This window comes from Protomyctophum parallelum, assembly GCF_964188405.1.
Source record: "Protomyctophum parallelum genome assembly, chromosome: 14".
Classification (NCBI taxonomy): domain Eukaryota; kingdom Metazoa; phylum Chordata; class Actinopteri; order Myctophiformes; family Myctophidae; genus Protomyctophum; species Protomyctophum parallelum.
Genome location: NC_139709.1, coordinates 10,681,713 through 10,696,519, shown reverse-complemented (window position 1 = coordinate 10,696,519; position 14,807 = coordinate 10,681,713). Strand labels below are relative to the sequence as shown.

The 14,807-nt window shown below is 43.7% G+C and overlaps 1 protein-coding gene across 1 annotated transcript; it reads right to left on the bottom strand.

The window, feature by feature from the left end:
• Positions 1-1,402: 1,402 nt before the first annotated feature.
• On the bottom strand, positions 1,403-9,626 carry trim110 (tripartite motif containing 110; the record flags this gene model as incomplete). Its single annotated transcript, XM_083782892.1, has 8 exons — positions 9,496-9,626; positions 7,951-8,480; positions 7,421-7,516; positions 6,443-6,676; positions 5,447-5,469; positions 4,693-4,838; positions 2,490-2,761; positions 1,403-1,672 (listed from the first exon to the last, which is right to left on the bottom strand). Exons 2-8 carry the CDS (start codon positions 8,446-8,448, stop codon positions 1,403-1,405), a joined length of 1,539 nt encoding a protein of 512 aa, XP_083639018.1. The 5' UTR covers positions 8,449-8,480; positions 9,496-9,626.
• Between the last annotated feature and the right edge of the window lie 5,181 nt (positions 9,627-14,807).

The following is a 14,807-nucleotide window of genomic DNA, read 5'->3' as shown; positions in this document are numbered from 1 at the left end:
TAAATAAGTGATAAAACATCAAGCTGCTCTGAGGAATAAAAATATGTTTCTGTTGTAAACTGGCCTCGATACTCCCCTCTGCAACCACATGTAAACCCAATCATTTAGACCAGAGCTTCCCAACCACTGGTACTAGACTAGTACCACTGGTGGTACTTGAGCCCTCCTCTGGTGGTACTCAGAGGAGTTGCCCCAAAAACATTTAAAAAAGACAAAAGTGGAAGGAAATGTTTATATTACTACAGGTAGTTCTTCTGACCATATTGGTTGAAATAGGCTATCCAGCTGTGCTGAAATGAGCATGTCAGCACACCTAGACGTTAATAGATTTGAGAACGGATAAATCACATTAGAAATATCATCAATTGTGCTGATTATTAGATGAGTTTTGTCAGAGCAGTAGCAATATTGGCTTGGAATGGAACATAAAGGGCATGTCTACGCTCCTGTATTTTAACATCGGTTATAATGGTGGTACTTGGAGAGACAGACAAATATGTTCTGAGGTGGTACTTCAGTATAAAAAGGTTGGGAACCAATGATTTAGACTACTTTCATCGTTTTGTTTCCTCACACATATGGAATATTAGACTATTCTGGTCTATTCTATTAGATATAAGGGAGAAGAGAAGCTTTTTGTTATGCAAATTGCTCCAAGTATGGCCCATTTCAACTCTATTTGGAGTATGTGAGACAATTCTATAAATAATGGGGATCCATGGTTTACCACCTAGTCCGATAGTCTATACAAAGTACCACAGCAGGAAATAGTTATTCACAAAATATTCAATTCTGGTATGAAATAACATATTTGTGGAAGAAGTGTTGGCTTTTCTGACAACGTCTTCAATCACAAAGCAACAATAGTTTTTAAGACTCTGTTATTAGTTGCTTTGAAAAAAATGTGTGAAATTAATATAATGTAGCAATCTTATAGTCTTATTAATGTCTTCCTGAATGAATTTCCTGTCATTGACTAGCCATCTCTGGGATCTATGTACAATATCCCCATCTTATGGTCAAGCATGTGAAATGCACCTCACGGCTGAGCCACAGTTGTTCCCATGTCAGAGATTCTAGCAAGCTGTACAGTTTGTTGGAATACACCACTGGCATGTACTATTCTCTCTTGGAAACAAGCTCCATCTCAGAGGCATAGGATGGTGCAGTACTGTAATGTGCACACAGTGGGCGGTCCATTCCCCATGTTCCTTTGCTGAAACCATAGGAAGGTTTTTTTTTTAACCATCACAGTCACGTCTAACCCGTAAATGTCAATTTTACACTTGCATCAATACTCATCATCAACATTTTGCTGTGCAGGCAAAGCCCTACCCACAGGTCAAAGTTGAGCCATCATCTCTTCTTTTGTCTTTCACCACATGGTTGGCATCTCTATGCCTCAAACTTTGACTATGGAGACATGGCTGTTGAGCTCCGACTTGTAGAGTCCAAAGCCCAGGCACACAGGCTGGCTGAAGGTTGTGTAGAAGGTGTGGAGGTGGGCGAGGCTGCCGGAAGGCCCCACCTCAGAGAAAGTAATGGTTCCTGAGCTGTAGTCCAAAGCTACGCCCACGCGGTTGCCAGCCATTTGGCATGAGAGGCGAGTCTTTCTCCGGCTGTGCCAGGCAGCTAGCTTCCTGTCGTGCTGCTGTGTCAAACTCCATGACACCTACAGTACACAGTGGATGGCAATCTTAATGTGCTGGTCTACACTACAGGATGAAAACATGTACATTATGCATAATGTAACATCAAACACGCTGACATGCTGCACATTAATTACTGTGAGTGGTTGTTCTAAGTTTATGTCAAGATCTATGATATTACAGTACTATATCAGGGTATAATTGCAGTGATTACATTTTATGGCTTTTGAATATTATCTCATATGGCAGCCAAGTCTATGGGAGTTTGTTTTGTGTAGAGCATGACGTAAATCGTTTGCCAGCCAAGTTTATGGACTTTGAGGATATTACAATGTTTGTTTAAAGCACTACTAGACGATTCTACAAATTCCTTCTAAATCCTGACAGTTTTCAGAAAAAAACGTATGTTTCTGTCAGTGGTTCTCAAACATTTTCATATCAAGGACCCCCAAAAATATATGTAATTGGCCCGCCGACCTGATAATATGTTGTTCCAGTGACCTACCTGAAGCAAAGCTTTGAGTTAAAAACATTCACTCTGAAAGAATATATATTCAAAGATTTGTGCCACATTTTCACGATAAAAAAGAAAATAGCAGACCTACAAGCTCATAGCGCGGCACATGAGCTGAAGCTATGAGCTGAAGCCGTTTCCTCTAAGCCAAAGGGAGATAAAACCCATAGTGAGCTTTCTGCACCTGGCAGTTATGATTGTTTGTTGTTATATTGTACTTTCCCAATGCATTAAATATGGACCAGATCCATGTGCACCACCCCAACAAATTCCTGGACAGCTACTGTGTGCCTTTAGGTGACTATAGATTCAAATGAACATAATACCTTGTTATTCCCAAAGGCTTTACCCTCTTTCCCCTTGCGGCCAATGCTTCTGTAGCAGACGGCGATATCCCAGAATCCCTCTGCCACCAGCTCCCAGTAGTGGGTCCCACACGAGAAGGTCTGAGCCGTGACCACTTGAGGCCAGTGGTCGAAGCGGTCCGGGTGATCAGGGCACGACTGGCGGGTCTTGACCCGTGTGGCCGAACGCAGGTCACCGGAGATGTTCAGCAGAGGATGGGCTGTGTTTGTGTCCAGAGACAACGGACTACTCACTGTATCACAGGGAAAGAACAGGAGACTCGTAAATAAAAAAAACAGACTCCAAGAAATGCTGGACAGAAAGAAGCCATCCAAAACTAATTGACAGGGTCAACAAGGATGGTTTATTTTCAAAGTCCTTTTGGGTCAGAGCCACAGAGGGATAATTATTCTGTGAAAATAGCCAGCTTTGGCCTTTCTAACAGATTGCATGGCCATATTTCTAATTTGCATAAATGCCAGTAAGGCTGCAGGGGATCTAGATTCTAAATAGTATTAGTCACACCTTACAGGCAGCATTTTGTTGTTGTTGAAAGAGCCCTGCCAGCTATAAATAGTTAAATTCCAAAGCGTATTATAATTATTAAAAGAGAATAAATGGATTGGATTTTGTTTTTTATATTCAGCTATTAGTGTATGTTCTTCGTCATACACAAACATTTAATTCCCCATTGACAATGAATGGAGAATTTTACATCATAGTGTTTTTATTTGTATTTTTATCCAGGGTAGTAGCTGTGCACAAGTGCTCATTTTCAGCAACGCCCTGCACATAGACACACACATGCGCGTGCGAGCACACAGCCACACACACACACACACACACACACACACACACACACACACACACACACACACACACACACACACACACACACACACACACACACACACACACACACACACACACACACACACACACACACACACACACACACATTAAAACCTGGGAGCTGACCAGTACAACCACAGTCTTATACTGTTGGCCACTAAGCAGCTCCAGGGGGAGCAGTTGGGGGTTCAGTGCCTTGCTCAGGGGCACTTCAGCGGTGTTGGATGAGTGATGACAATCACTTCCCCACCCAGATTTTTCCTGCCCATCCGGGGAATCGAACCTGCAACCTTTCGGTAACAAGGGCTCTCCTAACCTTTAGGCCTCCGCTGCCCCTAAAAGTGTCTGAGAAAATAGGCATAGTGGCACTCCAAAACAAAAGATGCAAGGCTGGCTCAGATGCAGTTTCTCATGTTTATTTGTATTGAGAAGGCTGATGCGTTTCGGCAGTAGCCTTCTTCAGAGCAGACTAAAAAAGTGACTTTGTATGAGTTAAGTTATTGTCAAAGCTGAGCACCAAAGGCCTTAAGCAAAGGGCAGTTTCCAGAGGAAGCGCACCTGTTTTTTCTTTCTTCAAATAGGCATAGTGTCTATTTTATGCCATGATGATAAGAACGCCCCTCACTTCACAGTTCACACGGGTGTGATTTTTCTTTCTCCAAATAGGCTTAGGGCTCCATCTTGCGCCACCCCTTATCCCTTATCCCTAAACGTATTTGCCATTTTTTACTATTTTGAAAAACATTTTAAAATAGTTCAACTAGCCGATCTACCTCGAGACATTGTGAGCTTGTAGATCGGCTATTTGAACTATTTTAAAAGGTTTTTTAAATAGTAAAGAAATGGCAAATTAGTTTAGGGATAAGGGTTAAGGGGTGGCGCAAGATATAGCCCATAGTGTCTATTTTATGGCCATGATGATGTAGGATGATAAGAGCACCCCTCACTTCACATGGGTGTGATTTTCTTATTTGTAAACAATAATTGAGTGAATTAAGTAAAAACCTCATAATTTATAATAATAAAAAACTGACCCCCGTCAAATCTGAATCCCCCATCCACCCCTGTTTCCCCTCACTATATACAGGTATGTTTCTTTTCCCTTTTTACCTCCTATGATGATTTCTTTTTTACTATATAGTTGTGTATATTCGTACGTCTCTAAATGTATTGATGAATTGAAAATGGTGGGCCCTATTGTAAACAAGTGTAATGCTTTAGGGTGTCGTCCACTCACTGTTAACAGTTTTTGTATTGAGTTGTACTTGAAATGTACTGTAATTCTGCAAACTGTTAATAAATCAATCAATCAATCGGTCCCTAGTCACTCACAGAGTTCTCTCTTGAGTTCGCTGAGGCAGCGCAAGGTCTGCGTGATGAACTCCCGATACTTGTTCTCCATGTCTTCCAGGATGACCTTCCTGTCCAAGGCTTGGGGATCAGGGATGAATAGAGGGCTGTTCAGATCGGCGAGTAACCTACAATAGGACACAAGGACAGGGACAAACTGAACCACACAGTAACCTACAATAGGACACAAGGACAGGGACAAACTGAACCACACAGTAACCTACAATAGGACACAAGGACAGGGACAAACTGAACCACACAGTAACCTACAATAGGACACAACGACAGGGACAAACTGAACCACACAGTAACCTACAATAGGACACAAGGACAGGGACAAACTGAACCACACAGTAACCTATACAATAGGACACAAGGACAGGGACAAACTGAACCATACAGAAAACAGAGGTATGGTAACCTACAATAGGACACAAGGACAGGGACAAACTGAATGACAAGTAACCTACAATAGGACACAAGGACAGGGACAAACTGAACCACACAGAAAATAGAGGTATGGTAAGGTAACACACAAGGTAATTGTTCCTTTTGAATGGCTGCAATGTGTGCTTCACTCTCACACACATGCACACACACGCACGCACGCACGCACGCATACACAGACATGCGCGCGCGCACACACACACACACACACACACACACACACACACACACACACACACACACACACACACACACACACACACACACACACACACACACACACACTTACTTTGTGTCATCTGATTGAAAGGCCTACAGAGGGCAGAGCAAGTTGATGATGTGACAAGCAGGACATGATAAATAGATATCGAACTGTAACACAATAATTATAATAGTCTATATATATATATATCCTAATCCTGCAAAGATGGATAGGAGATTCATCCATTTAAAGACTTAAAGCTTCAGTTTGGGTTGTAAAGAACACTCATCTCAAAATATACAGAACATGTTTACAAGCTATAGCGGGTCATTTTAATCACTCATCTCTCTCCAAGGACTTTTTGTTCACAGCTTTTTTAGAATTCTCAACCTCACAGTTTCACTGCATAATCTCACAAGCATTTTCTTTTGTCACATACTGCGGTACTGCATAATAGCCATCTGTTATACGAGCAATAAAATACCAGACCAGGGACAAACACTGTACAATATAGTTGTATTTTTCATCTGTATTTATGTATGCACATATGTTATATTAGTGTTTGTTTTTCAGGTTACCAGATGGGAAGGAAGGGCTTGCCACAAAAGCTTAAGGTTTAAAGTAAACTGTATGGCCTTCCTCAGCGTTTGTCAACCAAGGCCATACAGGCCGAAACGCGTACGTTTTCAGTCTCAGAGGTAAATAAAATCATGTAAAAGGACATACAATCATGAATGCTAGCATTTTCTTCACCTTAATCACCTTACATCTTCGAGCCTTGCACCTAGAAGGATTTTGTTTGAACCTGGAGTGCTGTGGGTTGTCTGCTATACGGCAGTACTTTTATCTTAAATTAAACTATCACAGCAAAGAATTATAATATACTCACTTACTCCCCCGATGCTCTACTAGGTCCACTAGTATTTCCCTCTACGCCAAACAATGCTGAGCTACAACCTCACAACATGGTGCGTTTCGATGCACTGTAGATCAGCTACTTTAGCTGAATGTCCGCCACCCCAGAATAGAAACACATCAACACCATTAATTTGTTTGACAAAATCCATGCATCCAGTTAGTTACCCAGATGAGCAGGAAAGGGTCCGTCTCTCCCAGGAGCGAGGCCAGGTAATGCTGGATGCTTTGCGTCTGGGTCAGATCTTCCCTGACCCTGCTGCAGTCCTGGTGCACGCGCTCCATGGCCTGATGGCGCTCTCGCGTGGTGCTCTCGTCCAGGGCGGCCACCAGCCTCTCCACGTGGAGCGTGAGATCAGAGCCCAGCCGCTTCACCTGAGCCTCACCTTCCTCAGACGAGTCCTGTAGGTGGATGACATTACATGGCATTAACGCTGGTGACCTATGGCCCGGTCGGACCGCTGGCCTGGCCTAGCGGTCCGGGCACCAAGGCTCCAATGTAGCCTGACAGCGGCTCGCAAGTTAGAGTCACTCCGCATCTTCAGTTACTGTTAGTGCATATTTGATGGTGTGGTTTGCCTATGTTTCTAAGAGGTTCCTCTGTGCTGTACGGAACGAAGCAATCCAATACAACTACATCTTTAGCGAAGAGATTTTGGTGTTGAGGGAAAGAAAACAGCAGATAATATTAATATAGAGCACTGGAGAACTGTGAGAATGACTGGCTTAGCGGTTGGAATTAGTACAGAGGCATGCAGAAACACAATCACTCTTATAACCATCACACAGTCACACTTAACATACTTCTCTATAGCACTCCAAACATTACACACATTACACTTGATATTGCACTTACAATTAAAGTGCTAATGTGCTGTGCAATGCTGTGCAAATAATTTATAATTTGAAATAATATTTCAATCAGCTTATAAGGTGCAAAAATGGGAAACAACAGAGGACCTCTCTGTTACTGTACAAGGACACTGGCGCAAGTACAAGGTTTAAGTAGTTAAACATTTCATGTGATGAAATGTTATGTGATGATGGATTTGTATGCAGCATACAAGCCAAACTCTACACAGGGTTTCTTTATTTAGCATTATGTAATGCAGTTGTATAGAGGGCAATAGGTCTCTCTCTACTCACCGCCATGGTGCAAGCAATGTTCTGATGCTCTGTGAGTATCTGCTCTCCTTCTCTCAGCTTCTCCTCGGTTTTATGGAGGAGATTTTGGAGAATAACCTTTGGAAAGACATGCGCATGTCAACGCACATAAACAGGCGCCATCCATACAGTGCAAACATGTTGTGTTTGATTGTTGTTTGTCAGCAGTATCTCGCATGAAAATTGCACATCTACAATACAGCCTCTCAATCTCAATGCGTCACGTTTTGACACATTGTGAGCTTGTAGATCTACTATTTTTGGTGCAAGGGGTAGGGTTAGTAGGATTGGCAGTTTCGTCTATTCTATTGTGACTAGTGTTTCTATGTGTGCCCGGAAGCATTATGTTTTTTGGTGTCTCTCAACATGGTGAATGCAAATATCTCAAGAATCAGAAGAATGCCTTAAAGGACTTTCCTGACATTTCGCAGAACTGTCCACCTTTACTCAACTTCAAGGATGAAGTGATATTGTGTGTTCTACTACTACTACTGTATGTGTTCTGGGCTGACCTTCAGGTCATCTTCCACCTGTTTCAGTGCTTTCACTGAGTGCTGAGCATGGCCTCCCTCCAGCAGACAGTCCCCGCACGCGTACACCCGCTCGTCGGCGCAGTAGTATCGGAACATCTCGGCGTGCGCCGGGCACCTCCTCCGAGAGAGGTCGCCCAGCGGATCCACCAGCGGGTGACCCCTGAACGCCGGCCTCTCCAGGTGGGGTCGCAGGTGTTCCGCGCACAGCGACACCTCGCATCTCAGGCACGACTTGACGGCCGGCGGCGGCGGCTGCTGCTCCTCCCCCGGGCAGCAGCAGTCGCACGGCACGGCGCCGCCCTCCTCTTGGCACTGGGCGCAGGCGAACTGACCTTTGCCCTCGGCGCCGCGGGCGCCCCAGGCCTCCCGGATGCAGGCGGGGCAGAAGCTGTGGCCGCAGGGCAGAGGGTGGGAGAGGTCGAAGGTGTCTCGGCACGCTGAGCAGGTCAGTTCCTCCTCCAGGGAGGAGGACGCCATGTCGGGGATGTTCAATTACTGTATGTGTGTCTCTGTATAGTATAAGAAAATGAAATAAATACACATGTTATTTAGGTTGTAAATTTGCACTGTATTTTTTTCACTATTCGTCCTGCAATAAATTGCAAACATACGAGTACTCACAAGTACTTTCTAACTGCAAGTTGCACTTCAGCCACAAGAAACACTTGGAATTCTCAACCCCTTACAATGAAAAAACAAGTACATCGAACCACAACTTTTAATTTGATATTTAATATAGGCCAGGACCTGTCTGGTGCCATGTAATTTATGATTTATTGAACCACACAGAAAACAGAGGTTTGGTAAGGTAACAAACAAGGTAATTGTTCCTTTTGAATGGCAGCAATGTGTGCTTCACGCTCACACTCATGCACACGCACGCACGCATACACACTTGCGCGCACACACACACACACACACACACACTGCTGTGCTTATGATGTAATCATAAGCACAAGAGCAAACATCTAAAATACTGCCACATTGGTTATGTCTTGGTTCCTAATGAAGGTACATTAGATACAGCTACCATTGAGGCTCTGATTTGCACTCCAACTCCAACTCCGATCAGTAATCCAGTCTCTCCCCAGGGCTTTGCCTACGGCTATCTATGAATAGATCATCTCACCATGTAAGTGGGCATTATGAAATACAAACGGTTACAGTACAACCCACAGGACCATTGGGTTCATGATTTTTGTGAAGAAAACACAAATCCGATTTGCCCACATGTTAACGTCGTTGTGTGAGCGATCAATACGTAGAGAATACTATGACCTACTGACCGTCTCACTGGAGAGCGAGAGAGAGCGCGCGTTGTAATACTGGCCCGCAGTTAACCCAACGCTCACACAATCCCAACCTGTTGCAGTTGAAGGGATCAGGATCTGGCAAGGGATCAGCCTTGCCAGTTTGACGGTCAACTCTACATGTGCTCTGGGTCTTTCACTGTCACCCACTAAATAAAATAAAAAAGAATAATCACATTTGTAGGAAAGGAGGATGTATGTGTGTATGTCTTACCAGTTGTCCATCCTAGTGTTCACAGAGAGCAGCCATGCAGTGCTGTTTGCCATCTGCGTGTCTCCTGAGTCCTGAGTGGCGTTCAGTGAGGCTAATCCCACAGGATTCCGAGAGTTCCACTTCCCTTGTACAGTATATGACTGCTTAAACACGCAGGGGTGTTGCTGACCTCTGAAGGATCACGTGACCCTGACAGAGAGAGAGAGAGGAGGGGGGGGGGGGGGGGGGGAGGGAGACAGAATGGGTTTCAGCCAGGGGTCCTTTTTTGGAGGAATACCTGTAGATTTGATGACAGAGGAACTGAACAAGTGAGATAGGCCTAAACATTCAGAACTACCACTACTAGAGACTTCTGTGTGTGTGTGTGTGTGTGTGTGTGTGTGTGTGTGTGTGTGTGTGTGTGTGTGTGTGTGTGTGTGTGTGTGTGTGTGTGTGTGTGTGTGTGTGTGTATATATATATATATATATATACACACACACACACACACACACACACACACACACACACACACACACACACACACTAGGGGTTCTTCTAGTTCAGTGGTCCTTGAGGGGGTTCCAGCCTCCAGGTGGTCCCCAGCTAAATAATTGAGAGTTGGACACTTATATAGAGTGTACAAATGTAACCAAATGGACCCAAATGGGTCCATTTGGTTCCATTTGTATACACTCAGAGTTACAGACCCATTAGGGTCCATTTGGTTCCAAACTATCATTTAGCTGGGGACCCCCTGGAACTCCCTCAAAGACCCCTGGGGGTCCCCAGACCCCACTTTGGGAACCACTGTATTATGTAACATGCTTGCTTTGAATTATTAATGCTGTTTGTTTGACAAAAAGACAAAATAAAGACGATAAAAGGCGATAATAAACTGATCCGTCTCACTGCAACGTTGACCGTAGATTTTGGTCCTTGAGAGACACCTAGTGGGATGAATGTTATATTACATTATAAACCATGACCTTAGCTATACAAATTGCTTACTGCATTGTGGTTTTAACAATGCAGTACACATAGTAGCATGTCCGTTCTTTTAAGAAAATCATGGCAAGACCACATTTCAGAATTAATTTAATTAAAGGCTGTATCCGTGTGGTTCTCAGCTTGTTAGGCAATGGGGGCCTACATTTAGCAAAAACCTTATTAACATTTGGCTGTCCGCTGTTGGGCCCTGATTTTCACGTGTGTCACATGGAAAGAATAGCTGATCTACAAGCTCACAATGCTTTCTGCGCTGGTGGTGTCCCATATGGGTCAATTGTCCCAGGCAAAGCACATATTGTCTGAAAGACATTGCTTTTAAACGCTGACATTATGAACACCTGGTCACAATTTACAAGACCTGAGCCACTGATGCTCAAACCACTTTAGTGTCAACACACAAACACAAGTGAATCACATCTGGGGAAGTTCAAAAGAAGATTGTTGTTAACCCATTTAGACCTGACATCTAAACGTAAAAAATGTCTTCTAAATCATTACAGTTTTCTGAAATACCTATGTTTCTATATCAGTGCCAGTGGTGCTCAATATTTCATGTCAAGAACCCCCAGAATTATCTGTATTTGGCTGCAGACCCCCATCTGAAAATATGTTGTTCCAGGGCCTCCCCGGAAGCAATGATTTTAGTAAAAACGTTCGCTCTGAAAGAATATATTTTCAAAGATTTACGCCACATCCATGCGCCGTGTTGGATGGATAAAGGTGTGTACTATTTGAGATATTTTACCCTGTATATCATATTATATTATGTTTGTGGTGTAAATGTCTGTTTGAATTGTAATGTGATCTTTTGGTTGTTGTTTTTTTAATCATTTGGAGAGGAATTCCATCACACAATTTAGGACTTTACATATTAATGAAAGTTTAGAATAGTGGTTTTCAATATAAAACACCAAATTGTTTCTGATTATTAATGAGCCAGAAGAATACCACAATCCAAATTCTTTGTCTATTAGCCTAGAAATGTGTGTTTCACTAAACGTTATCACTTAAACGTTGCAGCTATTTCAACAAAAATAATGCAGTAAATAGTATACAAGCCAAATACCGTAAATGTTCATATTCACACACACACACACACACACACACACACACACACACACACACACACACACACACACACACACACACACACACACACACACACACACTCACTCACTCACTCACTCACTCACGCACGCATGCACGGGTGCCTAGTAATCACACACAAAAATATAGCCCAATTTATACCTATACTGTATAATAAATATATCATCAATACATCATAGCCTGTAGGCAATGTATAATGTGTGGGCCCTGTGCAGGCAGAATGCATGCTGTAGGCCTATATGTGACGTGCACACAATAAGTCAATGTTGAGGTAGTCATGGCCACTGTGTGTATCCCTGGCTGTCTGCATGGAGACTGTCTGGCTGTGAATGTCATAAATTAACAGACAGAGGGGTGATGAAGACATCTCAGACAGACAGACAGGCAGATAGACAGACAGACAGACAGACAGGCAGGCAGGCAGGCAGGCAGGCAGGCAGGCAGGCAGGCAGGCAGGCAGACAGACAGGCAGGCAGACAGGCAGGCAGGCAGGCAGGCAGGCAGACAGACAGACAGACAGACAGACAGACAGACAGACAGACAGACAGACAGACAGACAGACAGACAGACAGTAAGTTAGACAGACAGGCAGGCAGGCAGAAAGTTAGACAGGCAGTCAGTCAGACAGACAGACAGACAGAAAGACAGACAGACGGCCAGTAGTGCCGCAGAGTACAGGCCGAGCCGAGCAGAGCAGAAAAATACAAAGAGCTTTGAATTAAACAACAGTCAACACACTACATAAGGCTAAAAGCCCAGTTTGTATTTCGCCCCCACGGCGGTGTCGCGCGACGAAAATAGCCAATCTACAAGCTCACACAACGCTGCGTCGCGTCACCTTATGAGCTTTTGTTGTAGGTCGAATTAGTATTTTTCGGCAAGCGACGCCATTGTAACGATATGATGGAGTCTGTCTAATATTTAAAGGAGGGGAGAGGGAGTGACAGGAAGAATCATTCAATTCTCTTCCGTTGCTTCCTAGTAGCCTACTACAACACACGCCTCACAAACACACATAATAACCCAATCCCATTCAACCCTATATAACCCGGTTGAACTTGACCATATAATAAATCGCATATTGTGTTTTAACGCATGTATTTATCAGCATTATTATAGCCCCAAAGACACAATAAATAAGACGACGTTACGTTACGGATCAGAGACAATAAATAATTTAAAAATGCGGCGTTCCGCTTGGCTGTCAAAGGGGACGACCGACTGCGCATCCCAGTGAGTGAATCGGGAAACACTACGCCAATGTCCCACTGGCTGAGAGACTGACGGAGCCGCTTGGCCCAACCACAGGGCTCTCTCTCTCTCTCTCTCTTTTCCATTTCACATAAACGCTGCCAAACATCCTCCTTTCAAACATGGTAAGTTGTTTCTTTTCGACTGTTAATATTCCCCCGCACGGTGTCGACGATGTCGCTGTAAATGAGTTCTACTAACGGGGCGGAGAATATAAGAGCGATCGTGGCCGGCGTGCATGCAGGGAGGCGCGTATTTTTGAGAAGTCATAATAATTTATGAATCATAACTTGTTATGATAGGAGCGCGCGCGCGCAGGCGTGCAACAGGTCGCCGTACAGTACAGGCTCGTGGCTCTCTGCTGGTACAACTCGGTATGATATGATGAGCATATCCTGGTGTAGTTCGGCGTCCACAGAACACACAAAATGTAGGAAAAGAGGGTTGACGATCATTAAGGCGATCACAGCAGTGGCAAGATGGCACGAAAACAACACGAACGGCTTTGTTGGCACAATGGAGACCTCTTGTTTTTAGGGGAGAGGGGAAAAAACATCATTTTGTGCACTTTTTCCACCTGGAAACGAGCTCGTTGTATGAGTTATGGGCTATCTTTCTTTTCTTTTTCGATTGTAGCCCTTATACAACCGCAATAGGTTTTAGGCATGCTAACGAGACGTCGGATGGATCGTTTTTTATTCTTTCTACGTGGTGGTGTGGGACGTTGTGAGTCCACACAGAACACAAGGCCACATCACATTAAACAAATCAAGGCGTCACTGCCTGCTGTTATGGACAGGACAGGTGTAGCCTATTATACAGTAATCGGCAATAAGCCGCAAATATGGAAATGATATTTTTGAATTCGGGGGGATGTGGGAGGCCATCGTTCCTGTCAATATATATATATATATCAATAATGACACATCATTTTTATATGACTTAATCAATTAATTAAATATGTCTGTTATCTTAATACTGAACGAACATGTAATAATGATGTTATAGCTATAGTCATTAAGTAGTCCAATTTAGACGTTTGACTTAATTAGGCCTATATTGCATGACTTAATTAAATTCTAATGGCATCCAGGCTTTATGGATTGGATTCGGTTGTTTTGATATTTGATTTTGCTAATGCTGGACGTGAACAAAACAAGACAGGCTATAGTGTTCATTATGTAAAAAATAATCAGTGTCCATTTCAATTTGTAACTCATTGAGTGAAATGGTTATTATGGTAGCTATACCAGATGGACCCTTGCTTGCCTTTCTTTTTTCACACTCGAGTTAAATCGTCATGGATTGTTGATCCATGTTGATGCGATGTCATAAGAGAGTGAAAAACTATTTTCTCCTCCTCCTCCTCCTCCTCCTCCTCCTCCTCGCCGAGGCTGTCCCAGACCCAGACCTTTCTTTGGTTACCGCTCCTCTCCACGTGGTGAGGAGGGCTGCATGAGGGTGAAAAGGAAGCATTGTGCGTCGCGTCGCGTCAGTGACTGTGTGTGTGTGTGTGTGTGTGTGTGTGTGTGTGTGTGTGTGTGTGTGAGAGAGAGAGAGCTCAGAGAGGGGGAGAGAGAGAGAGAAGCTCGTACAGGCTACACTAGGGTGATGCTCACTCAGCTGTGTCCTTGCGCCATTGTTGCAAATTCCTGTTCATTTCAGTAGTCTGTTTATTGAGCTAGCCTACTACTGTAGCACGTCGCTCCTCAACGCGCGCGCGCGCGCACACACACACACACACACACACACACACACACACACACACACACACACACACACACACACACACAGGTATGGGTAATAAGTACCCACTCTACAGTATAGGCTGCAAAAGTGCAAATTACCTGCGCGAGCCCCATGCAGGTGTTAGACTTTTATTTTATTTTATTGTTGACTCAATTTTCAATTAAATTAAAAGGAAAAATCATAATTAGTTATTATTTATAAGTAAGTGGCAAAATAA